General features: G+C 49.0%; 2 protein-coding genes across 4 annotated transcripts in view; both read left to right on the top strand.

Annotated features, from left to right (window-relative positions):
• Pnpla3 (patatin like phospholipase domain containing 3) overlaps nt 1-18211 on the top strand; it is a 20307-nt gene extending 2096 nt beyond the window's left edge. For both annotated transcript variants that reach the window (XM_005354425.3, XM_026782800.1), the window contains exons 2-9: nt 1415-1647; nt 3080-3145; nt 4388-4597; nt 6948-7008; nt 10023-10205; nt 11704-11836; nt 15418-15522; nt 16946-18211. In XM_005354425.3, the coding sequence (XP_005354482.1) occupies nt 1415-1647; nt 3080-3145; nt 4388-4597; nt 6948-7008; nt 10023-10205; nt 11704-11836; nt 15418-15522; nt 16946-17018 (1064 nt within the window). In that variant the 3' untranslated portion in view covers nt 17019-18211. The remainder of the gene's footprint in view (nt 1-1414; nt 1648-3079; nt 3146-4387; nt 4598-6947; nt 7009-10022; nt 10206-11703; nt 11837-15417; nt 15523-16945) is intronic.
• A 1656-nt stretch (nt 18212-19867) lies between these two features.
• The window catches only part of Samm50 (SAMM50 sorting and assembly machinery component), a 26027-nt gene continuing 19306 nt past the window's right edge, over nt 19868-26588 (top strand). For both annotated transcript variants that reach the window (XR_003377493.1, XM_005354424.3), the window contains exons 1-3: nt 19868-20015; nt 24267-24377; nt 26046-26147. Coding sequence is in view for 1 of the 2 variants with exons in the window: in XM_005354424.3 (XP_005354481.1) it covers nt 19995-20015; nt 24267-24377; nt 26046-26147 (234 nt within the window). In the remaining variant the exon portion in view is untranslated. The remainder of the gene's footprint in view (nt 20016-24266; nt 24378-26045; nt 26148-26588) is intronic.

Raw genomic sequence — 26588 nt, 5'->3', positions numbered from 1 at the left:
AGAGTTTGTAGCATTAAGGAAGGTTGAGAACCCTTGGTACAGTGGTGTTAACAGGGACAGCCTATGGCTGTCCTATCAGGTCACAGAGAGGCCAGAGGTACAGGTTACCTCTGGTGGGGGCTGCTGAGGTACATTGCCCAGGGCTGTGACAGGCACAGGCCCTTGGGGCACCTGAGTGTTGGCTAGACTTGGCAGAGGAGGTGGTAGGATCTGCCAGTCATGTGTAAGTTCACTCTCAAGCCAGGCTCAGCAAGCGGGTAGGGTTTGCTAGGAGTCAGGGTTAGAGCTGGATCAGAACAGCCTGGGATATGTCTGTCTTTGTGGAGTTCAGGATTTGTGCTGCTTGGGGCTAGAAGTGGTGGTTGTGGTACCAGGATAGAGTGGATTGGCCCGAGAGCGCTGGGCTGGAGAGTGAGGGCAGATGAAACACAAACACGCCATGCACCCGCTGTGCAATCTGGGAATTCTGGGCTTAGAGGCTCCCATGGAGACTAGCCACTTAAGCAGCCTTTTCTGAGGTGAGCATTTAATAGATGTTATTTTACTCGGTCCTTTCTCTCTCTGAAAGCAAGTAAATTTTACTTTTGTTGAAAAAGGCGGTCTAGTGGCTGGAGAGATGGCTCCGTGGTTAAGATGGCTTACTGCTCTTGCAAAGGACTCAGGTTCAGTTCCCAGTACGCACTGGGCAATTTACAGCCACCTGTATGTAACTCTAGGCCCTGAGAATGTGACACTGTCTTTTGGCCTCTGTGGACTCCTCCTGCACACATGTGCACATAAGCTCATGCACACACATGCATATAAATAAATTAATCTTTAATTTTTTACTTTTTCTTTTCTTTTCTTTTTTTTTGGTTTTCGAGATAGGGTTTCTCTGTAGCTTTGGAGCCTTTCCTGGAACTAGCTCTTGTAGACCAGGCTGACCTGGAACTCACAGAGATCCGCCTGCCTCTGCCTCCCGAGTGCTGGGATTAAAGGCGTGCTCCGCCACTGCCTGGCTAATCTTTAAATATTTTAAAAGGCCGTCTGAGGGATAGACGGGTGGCAGACCGCTTTCCTCAGTAAGGGGTGGAGTTGAGGATAACATTTAGGTCCAGGCCTGCACTGTTTCTTCTGTACTCACTAATGTTCAGTCCATTTGTGCCAAGGTTGGGGTGCTGATGTGTTGGTGGCTTGTGACTTTATGGACACACAGGGAGGAGTTTTCACATACATGGGCCACTGGAAGGCCTAGCTCAGCACCATCCATGGAATACACACCACACGCCATTCAGGCCATTGTATATTTCTTACTTGCTCTGACTAAGTGTGTTTTATGGTATCTTAATTGGGACCAGCCACAGTCCGGGAGTTCTGTGTGGTTTCTGGTCTCCAATGTGACATTCTCTTCTGTGTGTTTGTCTTCTGTCCCCAGATCACATCATAGAGACCCTCATGGACCTTGTGCGGAAAGCCAGGAGCCGCAGCATTGGCTCCCTCCATCCCTCGTTCAACATTAACAAGTGCATCCGAGATGGGCTCCTGGAGAGCCTCCCGGACAACGTCCACCAGATCATTTCCGGCAGGGCTTGCATCTCGCTCACCAGGGTGTCGGATGGGGAGAATGTTCTTGTGTCTGATTTCCATTCCAAAGATGAAGTCGTGGATGTAAGTATAAGTCCTTTGCCTCTCTGGGTGTGGTCAAATGAAAAAGCAGTATAAGACTGTTGTCTCACTGGACTGGGGCCATACGAATGCTGTTCATCCGGTGAATTAGATGGAGCACCTGGAAGCCCTACTATGTCAGGCCTTTAATTCTCTTAATTTTTTCCAGAGCTGGGGATGGAAGATAGGTGTAGGCAGATTTTTCTGACCCTTCAGACAGCTCCTAAATAACAAAACAGAGACTTATTAATTATGAAAGCTTGGCCTTTGCTTAGGCTTGTTTCTACCTAGCTCTTATGATTTAAATTAACCCATTTCTATTCATTTATGTGTTGTTGCATGACTCATGGCTTGTTACTCTTCTCTTGCATGTTCTGCTTCCTCTGCATCTGGCTGGTGACTCTCTGCATCTTTGACCTTCTTCTGAGCATCCTATCTGCCCCTAAGATCTTGCCTAGCTATTGGCTGTTCAGCTTTTTATTAAACCAATCCAAGTGACAAATCTTCACAGTGTACCAAAAAGATTATTCCACCAGATAAGGCCTTAGGCATATCAGACGAGTGTTCTACTGTGCAACTTTACCCTTTAAAAAGTTTCTCTTCCTCCTTCAAGACTCAGAGACTGTGCCTCACTCCCAAGCCTATAAATGTTATGCAGTGAAGCTGGGTTTTTTTTGAGTGAAGATTCTCCAGGGTGGGACCATTCTTATTTGCCTCTAATCTCAAGATCAAGCATAGAGAAGATAATTTACCATATCAAATGCCATGTTGGGCCACACACACACACACACACACACACACACACACACACACACACACACATATGTCTATATGTGTATGTATGAGTGTGTATATATATATATACACACACACCTAGACTTTTTATAGCTCTTGAATGAATAACTGCATTTGACTGAATGTGAGTCCTTATGAGGCTGCACATGTGGCCAGCAACCCTTCATGTTTCTAGTTCTCCTCTTGAGTTTCTAGTCGCTTCTAAATTACCAACTCTTATCTGTTCTCAGTGGACAGTATGCTGTCCATCACAATGATTCTCAAAGTTTGGTGTGCCGAACCACTGGGTCCATATGGCCTCTAAACTGTCTGCAGGAGAACCCTGAGAGAGGGCCTGGGTCTGTGCTTCCTGTAGCCCCTAGGCAAGATGCATGGTTACAGTGCCTTCTGCCACCGAGTCAACAGTGTGGTCAGCCTGGGGTCAAGGACAGAAGATTAAAGTGTGCAGGCAAATGGTTATAAGGAGCCGGTATTGCTAAGATCCAAGGGCCACAAATACTAGTGTGAGTGGCATTCATTCACCCCGGTGTTAAAAAGCCTGTTGTGTGCAGCAAGCCTCTCACTTGTGCTGTCACTGGGGGGTATAGAAGGGCAAGGGAGGTGCTGGTCCTGTGACTGCCATGTCCCTTTGTCCTCACAGGCCCTGCTGTGCTCCTGTTTCATCCCTTTCTTTTCTGGTCTAATCCCCCCTTCCTTCCGAGGAGAGGTAAGTGTATATGTGGGGGGGGGGGGCTAGGAGTGGGGGTGCAGCTGAGTGTTCGAGGCCTCCTTTGCAGTGACCTGTGCTCGAGCACCCATGACTCTATCTAACTGCAGAGCTGGGATCTTCAGCCTGGAGGACAGAATCCATCCCAGGCCTTCCTATAGGATTGATCCAGACTCACACTCCAGGAGTGTCTTCCACCTCCTCGTCTGCTGTCTGTTGGATACACTGGCCTAGCTCCCTTAATCTGCTCTTGAGCACCCTGGGGATCCTCTTGGTGGCCTAATTAAAGTGTAAGATGCTTAGGAATTAAATTACTCTTGAAGGTAGTTGGTTTGCAGGGGGAATATGGGATGGCTCTGTATTTCATCTTGTTAATCTTTTAGACAGGGTATAAGTGTGAATTTTGCCTAGGATCCTCCTAAGTACTGGGACTGAGAGGCAGGTGCCACCACACCCAAGAGAGAAAAAATCTACTTCTTTTTTTTTTTTTTTTGGTAAATGTACTTTGTGGGCATAGCCCAGGGCTGGGTTACTAGGGACCTTAGCCATTAAGCACATCTTGGATCCTGATATTGGTCCCCAGTCGTCTTGTGACATAATGTAGGCATATGATCTTCCCAGAACTAAGTGGAAGGGACCCAGGAGCATCTTGGTGACGTCCTGTGACTTTCTAGAATGCTTCTCCTCAGGAAGGAGGGTCAGGAGTTCAAGGCCAGCTGTAGCTACCTAAGACTCTGTCACGAACACGGTGACTTGCATTGGTAATCCCAGCAATCGGGAGACCGAGGCTGGAGGAACATGAGTTCAAGGCTCATCCCCTCTACCCGAAAGAAAAGTGTTACAGGAAAACAGGCTTGATTAAATGCCTTGTTCTAGATCTCTTAAGCAGCAAAGGGAGTCTGGCTTTGAACTTGTGGCCATGTGTCTCCTTTGAGGCAGGGTTCATATCGCACTCTATCCCCAAGATATATAGCACCCCCAGTTCATATAGCCCCTTTATACATGTGATAGCAACTCGCCTATGGGTATCCACCTGGCTTTGGGATTTGCCAAGCACAACATGGGGTGGATTCCCATCTCCACGTGTCTCTCTGCTGGCACTTTTGCACAGCGGGCATCCTATGCAACAGTACACAGCGACCTTGAAAGACAATACGAAGCCACTGAAAAAGTGGTTCCTAGGCCACCATCTCGGCTGCAGTGTCTCAGAAAACAGCATTATTTCTTCCCTCTTCCTTACAGCGGTATGTGGACGGAGGCGTGAGTGACAATGTCCCCCTGTTGGATGCCAAAACCACCATCACGGTGTCCCCTTTCTATGGCGAGCATGACATCTGCCCCAAAGTCAAGTCCACCAACTTCTTCCAGGTGAATGTCACCAACCTCAGTCTCCGCCTCTGTGCTAGGAACCTCCACCTGCTGACCAGAGCACTCTTCCCACCTGATCTCAAGGTGAGTGAGGTGCTAGGGTGCTGCTCTCTGCTTCCCAGATAGCTGGGGACCCCTGTTAGTCCCTCCATGAGCAAACAGGACTAGACTGTGCCATGATGGTGACTCAGAAAGGTTGCTGTCCTAGAGCTGGTTGGTCATCCCTCTGATGACAGCCTCCACTGGGGATCACATGGATTGACCCAGAGTTCAGACTCCACTTCCAGGAATTAGGGTCTAAAAAGTCGGGGTGGGGGATGGTGTCTAAGTTTTTTTTTTCTATTATTGTGATTTAAAAAATCCTGACAAGAGCAGGTTTTCTGAAACAATTCATTTAGGGAAGTCATGCGGCAGCATCTTAAAGCAGCTGTTTACATTAAGTCAACCCACAATCAGGAAACAGAGTTGTTGCAAGGAACCACTTGTTTGTCCTGGCTGCCCAGAACCAAAATAATCACACAGAAACTGTATTAATTAAATCACTGCTTGCCTTTTTTGTTTGTTTGTTTGTTTGTTTTTGTTTTTTTGTTTTTCGAGACAGGGTTTCTCTGTGGCTTTGGAGCCTGTCCTGGAACTAGATCTTGTAGACCAGGCTGGTCTGGCACTCACAGAGATCCACCTGCCTCTACCTCCAGAGTGCTGGGATTAAAGGCATGCACCGCCACCGCCTGGCAGCTCTAGCTTCTTATTGGCTAACTTTTATATTAATTTAACCTATTTCTAGTGATGAATGTGTGCTGCCACCCAGCTTCCTTTCCACTTATAAAATCTAGGATCCCAGCCTAGGGAGTGTGCCACCCACAGTGGGCGTGCCTTTCTACCTCAATTAACACAGTCACTATAAACCTTCCAGAGGTCTTGAGTTCAATTCCCAGCAACCACATGGTGCCTCACAACCATCTATAATGATATCTTTCTGGCCTGCAGGGACACATGCAGGCAGAACACTGTATACAGAGTAAATAAGTAAATCTTTAAAGAAAAAACCCACAGACATACTCAGAAGCCCATCTCCTGGGTGACTCTTGATTCTGTCAAGTTGACAATTGGCACTACCCACAGCAGGGTAGGTGGGGTCGTACATACCTGTATCCCATCACCCAGGAGACTGGGGTAGGGGGATGGAGACCTTGAGATCAGTCTGGAATACCTAAAAAGACCCTTCCTTTAAAGAAAATAAGAGGGCTGGAGAGAATGGCCTAGAGGTGAAGAATGTACCCCTGTGGTTTTCATGCAGGACCTAACATTGACTCCTGACACTCACAACTGCCTGTAACTCTAGCACCAGGGAACCCAATGCCTCTGGCTTCTGTGAGCATCTGTATCCCGTGAACATACCTACATACATAATTAAAAACTAAAAATGAATCTTAAAAACAGACTCACAACCAAGGCATGGTGATGAGCCCCTTTAATCCCAGCTCTCAGGAGGCAGAAGCAGGTGAATCTCTGTGAGTTTAAGCCCTGCTTGGCCTAAATGTGGAATTCCAAAACCTCTAGAGCTACAGAGAGAGACCCTGCCAAAAAAACAAAAAAACAAAACCGAAAAAACACCATGGGACCTCAAGATGACTCAGTGTGTAAAGGTGATTGCTGCCAAGCATGAAGATTGAATTCATTCCTGAAAACCCATATGGCAAGAGAAAGAACCAAGTCCTATAATTTGTCCCCTGACCTCCTTATGCACATGTGGACATACACACACACTCACACACACACAGACTGAATTTTAAAATGAAGCAGGGGCACTGACCTAGACATTTGGGTTTTCTTTTTTTGTGATGCTGAGGATGGAAGCAAGGCAAAGATCATTGCACTGAGCCACGTCCCCCAACCCTCACTGTTGGATTATGGATGAGGGCTCACAGCTGAGCCATGCCTTCTGACCCTCACCCTCACTGGTGGGTTCTGGGCAAGAGCTACACTGCTGAGTCACACCCCCAGTCTGGAACTTGTTTTCATTTTGGTTCCTAACGTGATTCTGATTTTCACCCTGGTAAAGAGCCACCACTCTCAGAGCCCCCTTTTCTGACTGGTGTTTGAGTGCAGCGACCATGTAGCCGCAGGTCTCCGGAGAGAACCAGGCTGCATGTACCCATGTGGCTCACCAGGCATGATTCTCAGCCATGATTGTCCAGGGACACTTAGGGCAGTGCCATGTTGGCTAGAGTGACGGCTTAGCCCCAGCCCCAACCTGCCTTAAACACAGCTCCTGCTGGCAGAGTCTCTGTGGAGGGGACATTGGCACTGAGACCTAGGGAAGCGCAGAATCAGGTGGACCCTCTCAGGGGCCCTCTAAGCTTTGGATGTCTTTGGTCCTCAGAGGACATGGCAGTCATGGACCCTGTGGTTCACCTGCCTGATTTGCTCACAGGTGGTGGGAGAGCTGTGCTTTCAAGGCTACCTGGATGCCTTCCGGTTCCTGGCTGAGAACGGTAGGTCCTAGCTGGGGTGACTGCAGAGTCCCTCAGTTCTGTCACCCATCCTCATGGCATTTCCCGGCATCTTGCCCTGCCAACCTCTCTCTCAGCTCTGTGTGATAGGATGCAGACTGGAGGGGGAGAGACCAGCAGATCGGAAGCAAACATCCTGAGGCAGAGCTGGGATTTGAACCTGGGCAGCCTGACCCCAGCATAGGGCCCCTCCTCTGCAGGCAGCTTGTTGTTGTTGTTTTTTTTTCCTTTGTGCTCTTTTATGAGTCTTTAGCATAATGGGCTCGGGTTTGACATGATTTGGGAGCAGTTTCCAGATGAGGCCATCAGTTTCTGGTCCCCAGGCCATTATGGGTCCCGCCCACGGGATGAGTCTTCTTCTTAGCAGGCACCTGTACTTGAGTCATCCAAGCTCACCTGGGTGACCATGGATATGTAGTCACTCAGCGGAATGACATTTTGACATCAAAACTATCTTAGTTTACACAGGTATGTCCCGTGGTCACACAGTAAGGAAAGCTGGTCTTTCTTTAAAAGAAAGAACATGTACCCTGTCATAAACTTGGCCAGTAACATAGACCTGTCATCTCAGCTACTCAGGAGGTTAAAACAGGAGGATTACGGTTCAAGACCTACCCTGTTTGCCAAAGGAGTTCAAGGCCAACCTGGGCCACTTAGTGAGACCCTGTCTCAAGAAATATAAAAAGGAATTTTTATTTATTTATTTATTTATTTATTTATTTATTGGTTTTTCGAGACAGAGTTTCTCAGTAGCTATGGAGCCAGTCAGTCTTGGAACTCTCTGTAGACCAGGCTGGCCTTGAACTCATAGAGATTTGCCTGCCTTCCAAGTGCTGGGATTAAAGTCATGTACCACCACCGCCTGGCAAGAAAATTTTTTTAAGAAAGAAAGAAAAAGGCTGGGGCCGGGACTCAGTGCCAGAGTTGCTTGCCTAGCAGATAGAAGTTACTGGGTTCAGTCCCTAAGCCCATCAGGAAAAGAAAGGAAGAGAAGGGAGGGGAGAAGAAAAAAAGAGAGAGAGAGAGAGTTGGTAGAACATTTGCCTAGTGTGTGTGGGTTTGAAGCACATTTGTGGAGACAGGAGAGATGGCACTTTTGTAAGGACAGATATGCGCCCTTTCACTCAGAAGGCCACAGGGCTGTGACCAGAAGCCTCCACAGCGTTATGAGGAGGTGGTGAACCAGCGGGAAGAGCTAGGCTTTAGGCTGACTCCTGAGGAATCATCAGGGATTGAACAAGGATGTTCTGGAGAATGTGGGCCCTGGAGGAACGGGAAAGCTTGGGAGTAGGGGTCGAGGTCTGTGGGTCCCAGAGATGGCGAGTGAAGGCCCATATGGCTGGAGAGACACAGGGTGGGGACTGGAAGATGGACAAAGAGGACACAGGAAGAGTGACATGTGGATTTGGGAGCAACTGGTACCCATAGCAACAAGGAGCCACTGAGGACTCCTAAAGCAAGAGTGGGACAAGTCAGAGGAGAGCGGCAGTATAGTGAGAGAACCCAACACGTAGTACTTCACGCAGATACACGTACACACAGACATGCACACTCCCAAGGGGTTGGCTGCTTTGTCCAAAGTGCTACTTCATCTTGGGATCAGAAGATGATGATCTGGAAAAAAAAAAAAGCCCCTCAAGGTGTTGCTTCTCAGTTAGGCTGTTGGCAAAGACCTACAGTCCCAGGGCTTAGGAGGCTAGGACAGAAAGAGTTCAATGTCAAGACCAGCCTGGGCTTGCTATTTGCATTGGCATGGATTTTGCTTTATTGATACAAATTTAAAGTCAATTTTGTTATACTGTGTATATGTATTTCTGCTCTTGATTAAGGTATTGTGTTTGTCCAGCGAATTTAAAAATGCAATGTATAGTTAAGAAATATAGGTTAATAGATAATCATCTATAATAGTCAAGCTTGTAGTCATGTTAGTTATATTTTCTAGATGTACAGAGATGTATTTCAAATGGATAGGCTTTCTTCAAACCTTTCAAAGACTACAGAATATGGCATTTAAAATGTTTAAGAACTTAGGACTTTTGATGACAATGAGATACATCTGCTCCTGACAGCACCAGTTACTTTAAGAGAAAGATGGGCATCGAAGAGGCTCCTTATGGAGTTTGTTAGATGAACTGGACATGTAGGACCCACAGAGAAATGACTGCTGAACTTGCCTAAAGGTGAGAGACTCTTCATGAAAGAGTCTGCTAGGCATTCTACAGGACACAGAAAAATGTGACTGACAAAACTCCAATACAGGTGGCACTGTCTTTGAAATTTCCTGCTTCGTGCAAAAGTCTGCCGGACACTATGGGCCTGTACTTTGGGTGACTGTCCAGGCAGCGAGATGTCTCTGTCAGTTCTAGAGTTTTGGAAGTTGCTTACAATACACTTCCTGTTTACTTAGGTAGTATTATATCCTTCCGGAGTCTTTGATGGAATTGAAGAATTTATAATTATAGTTTTCCTTAGTTATGATAAAAGATAAAGTAGATATAAATATTGTAACTGTAATTATTGCTTGATATATAGTGAGACCTTAACTCAAAGGAATGAGCCAAAAAGCATGAGACAGGGAGAAAGACAGACCAGGATTCGATATGGCTCTGCCTGCCTCTCAGTACTTGGAAGTCATGTTGTGAAAGGGTGTCATCTTGGACACCAGACCAGCTCTGCCAAGTAGTGGCTGTGTGACTTTGGATGAGTCTCTGTGCTTGTGATTCCTCAGGCGACATGGAATTGATGATTCTCATGGCTGTTGAATGGCCACTGTGCTGTCATTCAGGGCCTGGAATGTAAAGTGCTCAGCCTGTGGGAGAAGAGTTATTTCTTCACTGTAGTGTTTGGCTCTGAAGCAGAGAGAATCCCACATAGCTAGAGCATGAGCGAGCATGTGAGACAGGGACTCCACTCCCATCTGCCGGGCTGAGTGTGGTTTGGTAGATGACGACTGTCTCCCGTCTGTACCCTTGTGCATATCTCCATGTTCCCTGCAGGCATCTGCAATGGGCCACAGCCCAGCCTGAGTCTGTCCTCAGAGGAGGTGGAGCCGGAAGCCACACCTCTCTGTCTGGAAGACAGCAACCTTGTGGGGGACCAGCTGCCAGTCAGCCTGTGCCTTACAGCTGTGCCCTGGGATGATAGCATCAAGGAGACCCTGTCCCCCAAGCTCAGCACAGGTATTGCTGTACTGGGGCGGGGTGAGACCAGGGCGTGCCAGGTGGCATAAGCACCTGGGCTGCTTGCTGTGTGTGACATTTCTCCAGCATGTCCCTACTGCACAAACTGGCCACTGCCATCTATCCCTGTACCTAGAATTCATGACCAGGAGGAATGCTGATCCAGTTGAGCCCAGTTTACTCACATGGGCTCCAGCCAGGCCCCCAGGCCCAGGCCCACCCTGCCAGGCTGCCTCCTTCCTCGTTCCAGCTCTGATCAGGGCTGTGGATATGAGGGAGGACCTGGGGTCCAGCCTGTCTCCCAACTCTTCGTTCAGAATGCCTTTGGGGTCTCTGCTGTCCACTTGTCTACTTGTCTCTCCTTAGCTCCCTTTTTAGCTTAGCTCAACCACCATTTTTTTTTTTGGCCACCATGTGATCTATTTTATGTCATTGTCATTGGCTGCTGAGTAGACAATGACATGTTCTAAATGTTTGTGTCCCTCAAAATTCCTATGCTGACAGCCTAATGTGGTATTGTCCTTAGGAGGTGAAGCCAGGTGACTCAGGAGTTCCGGGCAAGCCTCGGCTACATAGTGAGCTCTGAGTCAGCCTGGGCTACATGAGACCTCAGCTCAAGAACAAAAATGACTCTCATCCTGAAATCCACGCTCCCAAGGGAATGGTATTGGCAGGCAGGCACTGGGACCACTCCCGAGGGCAGAGCCTTCCAAATGAGATTGGTGCTGGAAAGAGGCCCAGTAAACACCCTCCAGTCCTTGGGCCCGCAGTGGTCTACCTATGACCTGGCTCTCACCGCACACCAGTGTCTGCTGGAGCTAACACTTGGTCTTCCAGTATCCAAATCTGTGAGGAGTCAGCGCTTGTTTCTAGAAGTTGCAGGGTAACTGTAGCATGTGACCATGGTCTGATCTGCCAAGTCACACAGCCTAGTCCTCAGACAGCTTCCAACCAGGCCCAGGAGAGACTCAGGCTTGAACTGAACCCAGTGTCTGCCCTCCAGGCAGTAGCTGTTCAATGGGAGGTGTCAGGAGGTCATCAGGGGATAAAGGGTGAAGAGGCAGCTGAAGGGTGGAGTGTGGCCAAGGGTGGCTGGAAGCTATGTGTGCCCTCATCTGGAAATATGAGAGAGCCTTAGGCATAAATATGGGCCAGCAGAAGGGAGGGGGTAGGGAGAGATGGGCCTCTTCCCTTTGTTCTTTTCTCTCTGAGACCATCTCACTGTGGAGCCCACACTGGCCTAAAACTTGAAATCCTCCTGCTTCAGCTTCCCAAGTGCTGGGATTAGAAGCCTGAACCACCAGACTTGGCTAGAGTTTGACCTTTGCATCCATCACCTTTGCTGTGAGAGGAACGGCTCACAAATCTCAGTGTGTTCCATCTGAGCCCCTGCCAGTCCTTAGGCTCCAGGATGGTCTGACCCCTACAGACAGAGGGGCTTGGATGCTGGTATTCTCGTGAGCCATACAGATAGGAGGTTCCACATTGCCCTTTTCAGCTCTGAGCGAAGCGATTAAGGACAGGGACGGCTATCTGAGCAAAGCCTGCAACCTCCTGCCCATCAGGATCCTGTCGTACCTCATGCTGCCCTGCACTCTGCCCGTGGAGTTGGCCATCGCTGTGGTCCACAGGTAAGCATCAAGGCATGGTGTGCCAGTTCAGGGAGCTGACGGCGGCTTTGGCCGAGGCTGGCTGTATGGGTTACAAGATGGAGCCCCTGGGAGAGGCCCTCTTACCTCCAGCCATGGGTATCTGCTGCATGGTATAAGTTCTGAAGCCATCTGGAGGCTTCTGGAGCTGGCAATGGCCTTAACTAGTCCCTAGTTCAGCCACTCATCATCCCCTGGGGAAACTGAGGTAGGGAGAGGTGAGGCCACGACACTGCAGCCACTGAGCTGGTAAGTACGAAGGCCAGGTTTAGAAACAGATCCCGCTGTCCTTGGGCCTGTCTATGGAATCACACACAAACAGTATTGAGCTGAGAGCCCCACTCCCTCTGGTCATGGCTGGATGGTGTGAGTCATTCAGCTGTTAGGAGACAGAAATGAGGTGGTCCCGGAACTTGTGAAGGGGGCTCCCATTCAAACAGCACAGCGAAAAGGCAGCTTGGCTCATTCATCAGACTGTTCTGGTTTAATACCTGGCTGCGCCCCCTTTTCACAGCTGTGTGGCCCTGGACTAGTGAATGTACCCCTCAGCTTACCTCTGAAACAGGGAGAGATGAAACCATCTGGGGCAGAGGATGATCAGGAGGCCCAGTGAGGTTCTGTGTGTGGCGTGGGCTCACATCCCTTACCTAAGAGTTTGACATGCCTTATCCATCGAGGGTTTGGGTTTTCTGTTGTTGCTTTAGAATTCTGGGTATTTGCATAGGCTTATAGTTAAGCAAGTTCAAACAGGTTAAAAAAAATTAGAAATGTTTTGAGCATCATGCCAATGCTAGAATGTTTCGGACTTTTATACTGGGCATGGTGGTACACAGCTGTGGTCCAGTCCTCTGAATGGAGGCTGAGGCAGGAAGATCAGTAGTTCAAAACCACCCTGGGCCAGAGTTAGTCAAGGCTAGCTTGGCGTACATGTAGAGACCCTGTCCCCAAAACTGAGTGTTACTGGGCATGTAGCTCAGTGGTGGTGTGGACAGTTAGCATGGTTCAATTCCCCAGTCCCAATCCCATGAGGCAGGAGGAGGGAGGGAAGGAGAGGGAGGAGAAAGGGAGGAAGAGGAGGGGGGACAGACGTGTTATCTGGAGGTTCTGGCTGTGCCATTTGCCTTGGCCCTCTCCTAGTGTCCTCGTCCTACCTCATCTGGACTGCTGCCTTGGCTCGTAGACCAGGCTGGCCTTGAACTCAGAGCCTCTCCTGCCTCTGCCCTGCAAGTGCTGGGATTAAAGGTGTGTGCCACCCCAGCTGGACCTTGTCTCTTTTTCTCTGCATTCTCCCTTGCTTTGCTGGAGCAGAGCCTTACCGAATCCCTAAGGAGAGTGTTCTGCTGGCCTCCCGGAACCTTGCCTGTTTTCTGTGTCTGACTGCTGGGCAGCTGCTCACAGAGAGACCTGCAGGCACAGAGTCTGTCCTCTGAGACCTATGCCAGGCTTTCCTGGGATTGCTCAGGAGTCCACTTCCACCTAGTTCTCCTCTCTGTGGCTGAGTGGCTTTTGGTCTTTCTGCCCCTCCATGGCTAGTCTTTCACTTCACAGACGGTCACTTCCTCAGCCAAAGCCCGTCTCTTCTGTGGTTTGGGGACTGGACCATCTGTAATTATGTCTGTAACTCCTTTTTCATGGCCATTTCTCCCCTTTCCCTGCAGCTCTGTGAGAGCTTTGCCTCTGGCTGGATTCTGGCCTTGAGAACCTTCTCTCTTTTTACATTTTTCAAAGTTTTGACTTTTTGCCTCCAAGCTAAAGTCTCAAATATACCTTCCAGTCCCATTCTCTGGGTTATTTTTTGTTTGGTTGGTTTGGTTTGTTGAAACAGGGTTTCTCTGTGTAGCCCTGACTGTCCTGGAACTTACTCTGTAGACTAGGCTGGCCTTGAACTCAGAGATCTGCCTGTGTCTGCTCCTGAGTGCTGGGATTAAAGATGTGCACCACCACTGTCCAGCATTCTCCCTGGATTAACATTAGCCGCATAAATGAACTTCTAAACTCTGGCTGGTCCTTTCTTCCTGTTCTTTTATGTGAGCATTCTTGGTGTGTGTGTGTGTGTGTGTGTGTGTGTGTGTGTGTGTGTGTGTGTGTGTTGGGAAAAGGTTATGGAGGGGCATGTCTGTGTCTGTAAGTGCAAGTGTTTGTGGGGGTGGTATGTCTGTATGTTGGGGGATATTTTTACATTTTTTTATTGTCTTATGTGTTGATTTTATGTGTGTGCACGTGTGCATCTGTGTGAGCACTCATGAGGGCCGTAGCCTGTGTGTGGTGGTCAGACAACAACCTTTTGAAGTTGGTTCTCTCCTTCCATTTTGTGGGTCCTGGGAATCAAACTCCAGGTTTCAAACCGGGCCAAAAACATCTTCAGCCTGTGAACCATCTCTCTGCCCCATGTGTCCATACTTCTGAGCCAGAATTTTAAATCCGTAGCCCAAACTGACCTGGAACTTACAGTGTAGACCAGACTGACCTTAAACTCAAGTCAAACCTCCTGCCTCAGCCTCTCACGTGCAAGGTGTCAGGCATGATTCACCGCCTCCCACCCATGTTCTTGGTCACTAGCACAGCTTCCAGGCTGTGGCTAGTGCCGATCCAGCTCACTGCTGCAGGAGACAGGTTCTCCCTGGACTACCCTGCTGCCCTTCCTGGATGCTTGCATAAGCCACCAAGGTTCACGGCTCTACTGGTGCTCTTCAGTGTCTGGCTTCCTCCCGTCTGGCTGAGGTTACCCAATCTCTCAGTTGTTGTGTCAGCCGCTCACAGTTGCCACGCAGCTTCTTAGGAAGCTAAAAAGCCCAAGGGGTCTAGGCCAGACTGGCAAGAGAACGAAATCCTGTCTGAAAAGAAATAAATGTATCCCAGCCTGCCTCCCTGCTTCTTTCCATGGCAAACCCGCCACTTCCATAGGTCTGCTCCTGATAGGACATGTAGCCAGCTAGTCTTGTGTGCATCCCCTGTATTCCCATCTTAGCACCCTGCACCAATCCAACCTCTAATTTCTCCATCAAAATCCCCGGGCAGCTTAACTGATTCAGTGTCCCCTATGGAGTCAGCCTCCTTCTTTGGGCTGGCACTGACCAGCAATCTGCCTCTTGCCAAAGCCTACCAATGTTTTTGGTCCCCGTGGTCTACCCTTGGATTCGTAGTGGCAATGCACAGCTGGCCTCGGTGGAGAGCCTAGGCCTTGGCCAGAACTTGCCATCAACCCTTGAGAAATTATGTTGACTGACCTCACAGAGCTGAGGCGTTCCCCATTCATTCCCAGGAGCTTTCTGAAACCCTGAATGACCTGGTTCGTTTTAGGGGTTTTAGAAGGTTCACTGTTGTAATAGCAGCCTAGATCTGCCTTAGGGAGCTTATCGGATCAGGGTCAGAAGTGACACTAACAGCTCATGTGGATAAAGGCTACTGTTGGGAGATGGCTGCTTTTTATTGACTTTTCTTCTGGTTTATCTCCAAGCTGATACAGTGAACCCATGTGTGTGTGTGTGTGTGTGTGTGTGTGTGTGCATGCGTGTTTATATGTGCTGTACACATGCACAATGTCATTGGCTTCCTTCCCACAGGTTGGTGATATGGCTCCCTGACATCCCTGATGATATCCAGTGGCTACAGTGGGTAACATCCCAGGTGTATGCCCGCATGACGACATGTCTGCTCCCCTCCACCAGGTAAATAATTTGGCCTAGGGTATGTGGGCCAAATGGGTATCCCTGTTGATCTCAGAGCTTGGGTTGTGACTTCCTTAAGAAGTCAGGCTCAGCCACCTGTCCCTCACAGGACGATTAAAGTACTAGTAAAAAACAGAGGAAGGTGATTTATTCACAAAGAGATTTAGGCTTAAACAGAGGTATGCTAAGTAGTCCTAGTCAGTGTGGCCCTGTCCACCCTTGTCTGGGCTCCAGGCTCTCCTCCAAGGTTCAGGCCAGGCTTTCTCTCCTCAGCAGGAGCCTCCTGGGGAAATCCCAGTTCCTTGGCCTCAACTGTTTCAAAGGTCTGAGAGCCAAAGGGAGGGACCCAGCTATCTCCTCAGAGTGCCTTCTCTCCTGCCAGAACCACTGCAAGGTTTGTGCTCAGGCCACACGCAACAGTCTGGGAACATCTGACTCAGTGTCAAGACAGTGACGAGGAGGATCCTGAGGCGACCCTGAGTCCACCAGAAATCCCGAGGCTGGGGAGGGAGAGGAATGGGAGGGTGGGAACAAAGAAGAGGAGTTGTGGACTCAGGGCACAGGGGAGATTAGGTATTGAGCAGCACTGTTCTGCCTGTGGGCAGGAACCCTGGACAGCCTGGCATGAGGAAGGGGGAGCTTGGAGTGGGTGGCAGTTCCAGTGACTCATGGGAAGTGGTCCAGGAGGAGGTAGGGCATCTTGATGGGACAGCATGTTCCTGTGGAAGAAGCCCATGGTTCAGCTGAGGGCTTGTTGGTGGGTGAAGCTGTGGCTATCCACTGGGGGTGTTTAGGCAGTGGAGAAAGACACAGGCTTAGGGGATGGGGACTGTCACCTCAGCACTGAAGGCAGGAAGAAGCTGTAGCTCTGGGCTGCACCCCTGTAACGACCAAGTACGTGATGATGGCTCAGTGACTGGCACCACCCTCCCTGCACCTGTTAGGTTTGGGGTGAGGAGTTCAAGACGACACTGGGCTAGATTATTGGGGATAGCTTATTAGAAGCGTTATTAGTGCCATGGACAGAGGGGCAATGGGTGTGGTGGGGCTTCCAGGCAGCTCAGGCCCCAGCACCAGAGATAGACAACATGGGGGCGTCTTTGAAGAGGCTCAGTCCACATGGCAGAGGAGGGAACCCCTTCTTAGACCTGTTGAGGCTGAGGGAGGTTCACAGTAAGAAGGTGCAGCCAGGCTCTTTGGCTGGCAGGCAGGAGGCAGGAAGGGGGTGGGGAGGATTGACATGCCTTTGATGATGGAGACTCACTTCTCAGGTAGAGTATTGTGCACAGTATCCCGGGAGGTTCCTCGGAGGATCTGTGAGGAGACCTGGGCAGAGGCTGAGTTCTAACCACATTCCTACAGAACTGAAGACCCGAGAGCCTTGGCGAACGGCCTCCAACCTTACTTCCTTCTTTCCGTTCAGATCCCGAGCACTCAAGAGTGAGCAGCAAACATGCAAGCATGGACATCACCCATTGCTACACAAGTCCCAGTGAGGCTCTGCTTGTTTGTAAATTGCTGGCCTCCTGGCTTCCTATGAACTTGGACACTCTCCCTGTGGGAGGATCCAGGAGGAGCCCGAGCTGAGGCCACCCTGCCTTCCACACCAAGCCCAGCCTGACCTTCAGCTGAAGCACAATGTCTGGATGGTGGGTGGTGGCGGTGGGGGACTATATTCTCTGTTTTGTAGTGGGAAGGGTTCTGCTACTTTTGGAGGCATCTATGAAATCACTCTCCGGGAGCTAAGCCCCTGTGCAGCTGCCCCTGGGTGCTGTGCAGTAACCTCATGTCTGTGACCCCAAAATCACAGAATCTGGGCTAAGTTGGTAGTTTATAGACACCAAAGATGATGATTGGTTTTTAGAAGCTACTTTGGTCTGGGTGAAGTCTGCTGCTTGAGAGCTAACCCAGAGAGGAAGCTCCAGTCTCTCAGCCTGTGAATGGTGGGGATGACAAGGGCAGCCACGTTTGGAAACAGGAATCCAAGCTGGTCGTTCTCATAAGGAAAATTGTTCAGAAGTGTGATGGATGGGGTGTGGCTGTCCTTGAAAAGGGCCTGCCAGTTGAGGGTCAGACAAGGTAACTTATTATATTCAAGGACATTGTTGGCTCTTACTAAAATAGTTTATAGGTAATTTTATATGAGCACACCAGGGAATGTGTAGTGAGCTACATGGATGGTCAGTGAGCTGTGAATAGAATTAACCTTAAAATCTCTTGTGTATGTGGGGGCAAAACAACACAGGTAGGCAGCACAGTGGACCTCTGCCTCCTCACCCTCAATTTGAATCTGGCCTGTTTTCTCCAGTGTCTCCAAATCTCTGTACTGTCATCAACTATCACTGCCTCTCTCTGTTTCCGTCTTCTCCACGGGCCTTAATGGGGAGAGGCAGCCACTTTTCTCAGGTGAATGTATACAGCTGTGGGCGTGATGTGTTTCCTGTAATTCACACATTAGATTAGAACATAGAAAACAAAAGCCGCAACAAGGACCTGCTCATACTCCTGAGCACTGGCAGTGAGGTTCATGTCTCCCGGAGTCCTCGTGAGCTCCAGGTTCACACACACACTTCAGGAGGAATCCTCACACCCTGGTGCACATAATCTTAGCAGGTTGATCCTGATTGAATAGGAGACGACTCTGGGGGGAGAGAACGTGGTTCCAGAGAGAAAGCTTCGAGGCTACACACAAGAAAAAAAAAAAAAAAGACTGTCTCATGGAGAAAACAAACCGGAGTGGGGATGTAGCTCAGTTATTGAGTGCTCGTCTAGCACACTGAAGCTCTGAGTTCAGTCTCGGCACCATATGAACTGTGGTGTGACTAGCAAGCGTATGCCTGTAATTCCAGATCTCAAGCAATAGAGTAAGAGGATCAGAAGTTCAAAGTCATCCTTGGCTAAATGAGACCCTGCCTCAAAAACAAACACAAAGAAATTGCAGAAGCTTCTCATTAGCAGGGAAGAATATTCCTGCCACCCTATCAAATACAATTTCTGCTGGTGTGGAGCACTGTCAGGAACACCTGGAGGGGAAAAGTTAATACCAGGGAGCAACTTCCTGAACCTGCTAATCAGGTCGCAAAGCTGGTTCACTTGTTAAAAGCCAAGCATGGGTGTCTATGCAAATGGTGTGTCCACAGAAAGACTGAATGCATACATCAAAAGTACCCACAACTGTCAAGGGAAAAAGGTTCATAATCAATGTGAAAAAAAAAACCAATAAATATGATCTTTTAAAAACGCATTTCCAGTCTCTTCCTCTCTCATCCTACTGTCAAAAGTGCTGTGCGACAGCTTTCTCTATAGGTTTGAGTCCTCTCCTCTAGGCCTGCATGCTAGATGTCTTCCACGCTGCATAATATCTTCCACGCTGCATAATAAATGACCGGGTTATTGCTATATAGCCCAGGCTGGTCCCGAACCCTCCACTCTCCTGCCGCAGCCTTGAAACCTATGAGCACTCCCAGGTAACACAGCCAAGAAAGACATCCAGCAGAAGGGCAATCGGAACAAAAGTTTGGATCATGGGCAGAGCGCTCCAAAATGAATCACGCTCAATTTACCTCAATGTAATGATGACATCATAGACTTATTTACTAAGCCAGACTCTGCTCTTGGGAGGCAGAGACAGGCAGATCTCTTTGAGTTTTGAGGTCAGCCTGGTCTACAGAGACGGTCCCAGGACACAGGATAGCCAGGGCTACTGAGAAAACCTGTCTCGAAAAACCAAAACAAAACGTGAGGCGGGGAGGGGGGGGGAGATGATGTAAATTTATTTTAATTGAAAGATAAAGTAAAACAAAACATGTTTCCGGGGAGTCTGCGAAGGCAATCTTTATTGACTCTTAATTTTATTATATGTGAGGAGATCAGAGGACAACTTCCAAGTTTGGTCGCTCCTTCCACCATGTGGGTCTGAGGGACTGAACTTAGGCTGTCAGGCTTGGCGTCAAGAGCCTTTTACCTACTGAGCCCGCTCGAGACGCCCCCACCCCCACACTCACCCTTTTTACGGGATCTGAGCGAAGGTGTTACGATGCTGACCCAAGCTAGGTTCCGTGCCCAGTTCCAGGAGTCTCTCATCCCTACACCCTTAGGTCACACCTTAGAAGAGAAGATGAGGCTCCAACCACTAGGCCGGTGTAAGCCACCAGGAACGAAGGCCAGGTCTGGGCACTCAAAACGGGCTCAGCCCGGTACTCACCCCGAGGATCACTCTGCCCAGTTCAGCAGCTTTCCGGGCTTTACCACGCGCTCTACGCTTGCACAGGACTTCCCTGTGAACAACATCCGGTCACTGTCTCATATGGACCAATGAGCGGAGGCTCTTGAACCAGGGGGCGGGCCCTCGGCTGTGCAATATGGCGATGGTCGGCGCGCAACTTCCGTGACCTGTAGCCTCGCGTCTGTGCCTGTAACTAAGCTAGGGTGGGCGCGGGCACTTCCGCGGGGCAGCAGCCGGAGAGGGAGCCATGGGGACAGTGCACGCCCGGGTGAGAGGCCCCGCGGCGGTCGGTCGAGACACGTGCGCCTCCCGGGGCAAGGGCAGCGGGGAGGGTGCGGGAGCCGCTTGGGCCTGTAACTGTAGCGGTCCTGAGGACGGTGGTGACTGACCCAAGGTCACTCCGTGGAATTTTTCCGGGTGGCCTCACAGCACCGGTCTCTACCGGAGCGCGGCGGGGAAGAAGGGCTTGTCAGAAGACAAGATACGAACACGTTATTTAACAGACTTGTTTTAAGACTTTCTATTATGGTGATGATGACGATGATGATGTCCGAGAGTGTTTGAATGTGTGTATGTGCACTTTGTGTGCAGAGCCTGTGGAGACCAGAAGGGGGCGATGGATCACCTGAAGTTGTACTCACGGAGGTCTGTGAGCCGCTTTGTGGGTGTTGGGAATCGATACGGTCCTCTGCAAGAGCAGCAAATGCTCTTACCTGCTGACCATCTCTCCAGCCCAGTGCGCTTGCTTTTAAAAGGTTTCATGCATTTATTTATTTTGTGTGTGCCCCCGTGGAGGTCAGAAGACAACTTGCAGTTTTCTCCTACCATGTGGAGTCTAGGGCATCTAATACAGGCGTCAGACCCTGGAGGCAGCTCCTGTATTTGAGCCCCCAGTACTCATAAATTGGCTTTTACTTGCTACCTAGAATTGGGCTGCATTTTGTTCTGTACAGCAGAATGAGCTCTTCTCTGTGAGTGGGCAGAGCAGAGCAGAGCAGAGAAGAGACTGTCCTGGCTCATCATTTCCTCCTTCCCTGTCTATTTCTGCCTGTGGTGTAGCCCAGGCTAGCCTCACATTAGCAGGTGCTGTCTCAGCTTCTGAGGGCTGGGATTACAGGCATGTATCGGTTATGCTCGACTTAGTTACTGCCTTGGAGTGGGTTTTTCTTTTTCCTTTTTTTTTTTTTCTTTTTGAGGCTTTTGCCTGTTCTCTTCCTCATGGCTCCTAAGATCTGATGAACAAGTTAGTTTCTGCTTAGCGACCCAGAACTTCTTCCTAACCAACTCCATTTTTGAGGGGGGAGGGTAGTCTTTTGGGCCCAGTGCCGTACCTTAGCTCCAGCCAACAGCCTATGTTAGTGTTATTGAATGAGTAGTTGGCCACTTGCTGCCAAACCCTTTTATTTTGTAATTGTTCCCAAAGGCCAGAGAATGAGCCATTTGTCCAGAGTCACAGAGCCTCAGAATGTCCTCAGATCAAGACCTTTGGAGTCCTGGAGCCAGCAGCACACAGTGCTGACAGCATCCCTTGCCCTGTGACTCATTTTCTGGTAGTGTCCCTTTACTTCCAACAGCACATAGAGCAAGCGTCCCAGCCTGGCCTCCAGACTGGGGCACACCACTCGCACACAGCTGTGTCACACACCATTGCACTCTTTGAACTGTGCTCTTGCCCTGGGCTCATTCCTTGTCCTATGGCTCATTTCTACACTCGGCTTTACCTGCCGAAATAGTCAGTTCAAATTCCGGCTCCAGTGCTCTCTTGAATACTGCAGGAGCCTGTTAGGCAAGGTCCTCCCCAGCACCATGGGTGCCCTTCAGGCAGGCACTCCCTAGCTACGTCTGTAGATCTCTTTAAATATTTCTAAATTCTGAGACAGCCTTTCTCTAGGTTGTCAGGGCCTGCCTTGAGCTCACTCGGTAGGCCAGGCAGGCCTTGAATTTGGAATCCTTCATACTTTTGAGTAGCTGGGATTACTGATCTATTTGCTAGGCATGATGGTGCACGCCTTTAACCTCAACACTCAGGGGGCAGCGGCAGTTGGATCTGTTGTGAGTTCAAGCCTGGCCCTATCTTCTTAGTGAGTTTTATTTAGGACAGCTGGGGCTACATAGACCTAAAAACAAAGCAAACAAGATATGGTGAGTGAATCTCCATTAGAAAACAGGTCCTGGAGGCACCACACTTTGGCAGAAGCGTGAACCACAGTGACATCCTATTTTGACATCTGCCTTTCGATTACGGGGCTGGTGGTCTCTGATGAACTTTGTCCCATGCTTTGACATTTTGGGACTTTTTAGAATAATGGAATACAAGCCCTGCCCAAACAAGGCGTATTTTCCAACTGTTGGATTAAGAATGGATCCATGTACATATTCCTGCTTTGCCCAATAGAGTTTCCATACTTATGAGAAGTTAATAGTGATTTAGTTTTAAAAACACTTAACCACAAAACCAGTGGGTAGTGACATGAAATGATGCATTCCTTATCACCCTTGGTAAGCACTCCAGGCTGGCATTGAAATCACAGCCCTCCGTCTGCACGAGTGCTGGATTGTAGGCACGTGCCTGCTTTTCTCTTTTCCCTTCATCACGGAGATTTAGTGGTTTTACTACGTTAAAAAAAAAACTGTATTTAATCAGTATCCTGTGAATAAGAATTGAATACAAAAAAAAAAAGGAAGCCTGTCTGAAGCCACAAATTTTTAACATTTAAGAGGTGTCCCATTGGATTCAGGCATGGTGGCCATAATCCCAGGAACTTGGGAGTTGGATGCAGGAGGGTCAGGAGTTCAAGACTCTACTTGCCTGTGTAGTGAGTTTGAGGCCATTCCTGGGTATGTGAGACCCTGATTCTGACCTTGCATGCACACACACAGAGTCAGTCAGTCAAAATGGCCTAAGAGGTGATATTTAGCCTGGTGTTGTTGCTCAGCATTCAGGAGGCAGAGGCAGGAGAATTATGGTAAATTCAAGACCTTAGTACCTCCCCTCCCACAAAGACAGAAGGCATTAAAGTAGATCTTCAGACTATTCAAGGAACCAACATGGCCTCACGATGAAGGTGCTTATATTGGATGGGAGTCTGAGGACCGGTCTTTATGGCAGGTGTGGGAGGAGACAGGATCCACTTGGGTTCCTTATCCTGCTGCAGAGGCTGTGTATAGGGTTCTTGTGACAGAGACCTTGAGCACCCCAGAAGGAGAGGGGAATGGCAGTCCCGGGGTCTCCTTGCTTTGCAGCTGTCGGCACGTGTCTGCACTGGAGAGGGGCTTTGACTGCATACGAGCGTGGAGCGAGGAGGTAGCCAGGACTGCCTGCCTGTTCTTGACAGTCCCCTAAATTGCCACTCCGAGTTCACGTCAGGGACACCTGGCTCTCTCTAACATAAAGTGTCCCAGCAATTTTGGGTGTTCACTTACAGGAAGAGACTGGTGACGGAAAAGCTCCTGGTTTCATGTTCCATGCACACACAGATAAAACACTGTATCATGTGTGTGTTATGTGTAGAAAAAGTGTGTTTTCCAGTCTTCCCAGTCATGCTCACCCAGCCCCTGCCCCAGAAAGCTTATTAAGACGTTGCTCTTGGCCTGGAGAGATGGCTCAGAGGTTAAGAGCACTGACTGTTCTTCCAGAGGTCCTGAGTTCAATTCCCAGCAACCACATGGTGGCTCACAACCATCTGTAATGAGATCTGATGCCAGGACTATATACATAATAAATAAATAGTAAATCTTAAAAGAGAGAGAGAAGTTAATCTTGTGATTATTTGTTTAGGGGTAGAATCCCTTCCGCCCTAGCCTGGTGCTGGAGTTTTAGCCATGTGCCACCATGGCTGGCCTTTGTTGTGTTTTGAGGTGGTGACAGTTCATATTGTCACTTAGTTTTTTTGTTTGGTTTTTGTTTTGTTTTTTGAGGTAGGGTTTCTCTGTATAATAGTCCTAGTGGTCTTGGAACTAGCTGTTATAGATTCACCTGCCTCTGCCTCCCAAGTACTGGGATTAAAGACGTGTGCCACCACCACCGTCTGCCTTATGTTGTCACTTGGAATCAGGGGCAGACTCAGGAGGGATTTCAAGGGAATCCTTGGCTGCCCAGTGTATTTGAGAAGAGACCCTGTCTCAGAAAACTAAAGAAACGGAATAAGCAAGCTCAGAAGGTTCAGGTTTAGAGCATTTGGCCACTATGTGTGAAGGTCTAGGACCAGTCCCCAGTGCCGCACAACTCAGGTTGTGGAAAGAGCCTGCTTTCTGGCCCATTGATGAGCATGCACAAGCTTCTTTAAAATCTTTGTTTTACTTACTATAACCCAGTGAACATGGTTATTAAGCACTGCCCCTAGGACCTGCATCTGCCCATCAGCTTACCCGCCTTCTATTTCCCATCCTGTCTCCACCCCACACACCCAGGGGAGCAGCTGTGCTGGATTTTGTGGCACCACCTGAAGCTGAAAGGTGGAGAGGCTTGGCTTGTCCTCATTGTAAGTTCTGTTATCTCCCGTTCCTCTATCTCCTGCAGAGTCTGGAGCCTCTTCCGTCGAATGGACCTGACTTTGGAGCTTTGGGGGAAGAAGCCGAGTTTGTGGAAGTTGAACCTGAAGCAAAACAGGAAATTCTGGAAAACAAAGATGTGAGTATTCTATGAAACATCTTGATGTGGTTGTTTCTGGAATGTTCTCCTGGTAAGCCCCTGTGGAGAAGTAAAGGAGCTCTCCTGTCACCCATTGCAAGCAGAGACACTTGGCTTTAGGACAGTAGCTCCTTGTGTCTCAGGTTTTCCTGGGTGGCAGTTGGTGTGGCTGGTTTAGGCAGGCATGATTTCTTCTGAAAAAAAAATTTTAAAAAAAATTTCATGGTTGGAGAGATGGCTTAGTGGGTAGAGCACTGGTTGCCCTTGCAAAGGTTCTGGATTTGGTTCTCATTACCCATGGGGGGCTCAAAACCATCTGTAACTCTAGCTCTAGATCCTAGAGTCTAGAAGATCTGATGGCTTCTTCTGGCCTCCCTGGACATTGCACACATGTAATACAAATACATGCATGCAGGTAAACACTCAAACGCATCAAATAAAATTTTTAAAAATTTTCAAAGATAGACTCAAATTATACTTAAGTTTACATGTATGTATGCATTTTTGGTGGCACAGGGGAATTGAACCTCTTGCATCCTCTTTTAGTTTGCTTGATTTTGCTTTTAGAGATAGGGGTTTCTCTGTCAGTCTAGCCCAGGCCGGCCTCAGACTCACAGAGATCCACCTGCTTCTGCCTTCGAGTGCCGGATTAAAGGTGTGCCGCTGCACCACCATGCCCGGCAACCTCTTGCACTCCAGACAAGTGCTTTACTATGGAACTGTAGCCCTAGTTTTTGAGTTTATATTTCTGTTCCTTTCTTCCAGAAGAATCAGGGATCATTTTGTTTCTCGATTATTTATTTATTTTTTTATGGGCATTGGTGTTTTGCCTGCATGTATGTCTGTGTGAAGGTATCCGATCTTGGAGTTACAGACAGTTGTTAGCTGCCATGTCAGTCCTGGGAACTGAACCTCTGTCCTCTGAGAGAGCAGTCAGGGCTCTCCACTGACCCATCTCTCCAGCCCTCAAGGATCACTCTTTATCTGCTTTGTGACATCTCTGAAGGGTCTTCATCCTGCATCAGAGGCTGGAGGTGGCCATGTGAAGAGGGTTGGGCCTCACTCTTAAGTGTACAGGACCACGTGATCTTGGGTTCTCTGGCTGGAGAGGCCAGAGCTCATTCATGGGCAGCACAGACTTGGCAAAGGCTAGATCTTAAGAATACAGGGGCTCAAAACAAACAAAAATACAGGGGTTGGAGGAGTGTTGCTCCTCCAGAAGACTCGGGTTCAACTCCCAGCATTCACATGGCCGGTCATAAGCATCTGTAACTCCAGTTTCAGGGAATCTGATGCTGCCTTCTGTCCTCTGCAGGAACCAGGCACTCAGATACTGCGCAGACATACATGTAAGCAAACACCCATACATATAAAATTTAAAAAAGAGCCCGTTGGTGGTGATGCATGCCTTTAATTCTGGTACTTGGGAGGGAGAGGTAGGTGGATCTTAGTGAGTTCAAGACCAACCTGGTCAACAGAGTGAGTTCCAGAATAGGCTTCAAAGCTACACAGAGAACCCTATCTCTAAAAATAAAACAAGAATTAAAAAAGAATGAAATAAGAATTCCAGATTGTTACACTTGAAAAGATTTGCCCTTTGTCTCAGACCCTGCCTTTGGCTTCACTCCTGTGCTGGGGTGGTGACCTCTGTCCCCTTTTTACATTTAGGTGGTGGTTCAGCATGTTCATTTTGATGGGCTTGGACGGACTAAGGATGACATCATCATTTGTGAAATTGGAGATGTTTTTAAGGCTAAAAACCTCATTGAGGTAAGTTTGTCTTCGCATGGCACTCTTGGCCTGAAACTTCAGAGGAATCTGAGGCTGTCCTCAGCTCTGCCCAGCCTCTGACTGTAGGGGGACCCAAGCCTGCAGAGCACCTCCATAGCTCATGCAAACTTCTGCTGTCCTTACCTCTGTTCATCCTGAGAAAGGAGAGTCTGTCACATCTTCTCCACCTGCCCTGTATTTCTCCTGACCCTCAGTATCAGAGCTGTACCGGGTCATGCTAAATTCTTTTGGAACCCCCGGGAGATGACCACTGCATATCACCCAGGCCTCAGGATCCTCCGGGGATACCCACTGCATGTCAGCCAGATCCTGGAATCCCTGGGGATACCCACTGCATGTCACCCAGGCTCTGGGATCCCCGGGGATACCCACTGCACATCAATCAGACCCTAGGATCCCTGGGGATACCCACTTCACATC

The sequence above is a fragment of the Microtus ochrogaster genome, chromosome 15 (genome assembly GCF_000317375.1).
Source record: "Microtus ochrogaster isolate Prairie Vole_2 chromosome 15, MicOch1.0, whole genome shotgun sequence".
Taxonomy (NCBI): Eukaryota; Metazoa; Chordata; class Mammalia; order Rodentia; family Cricetidae; genus Microtus; species Microtus ochrogaster.
Note: the sequence above shows the minus strand (reverse complement) of the source record. Positions and strands in the feature narration are given on the sequence as shown.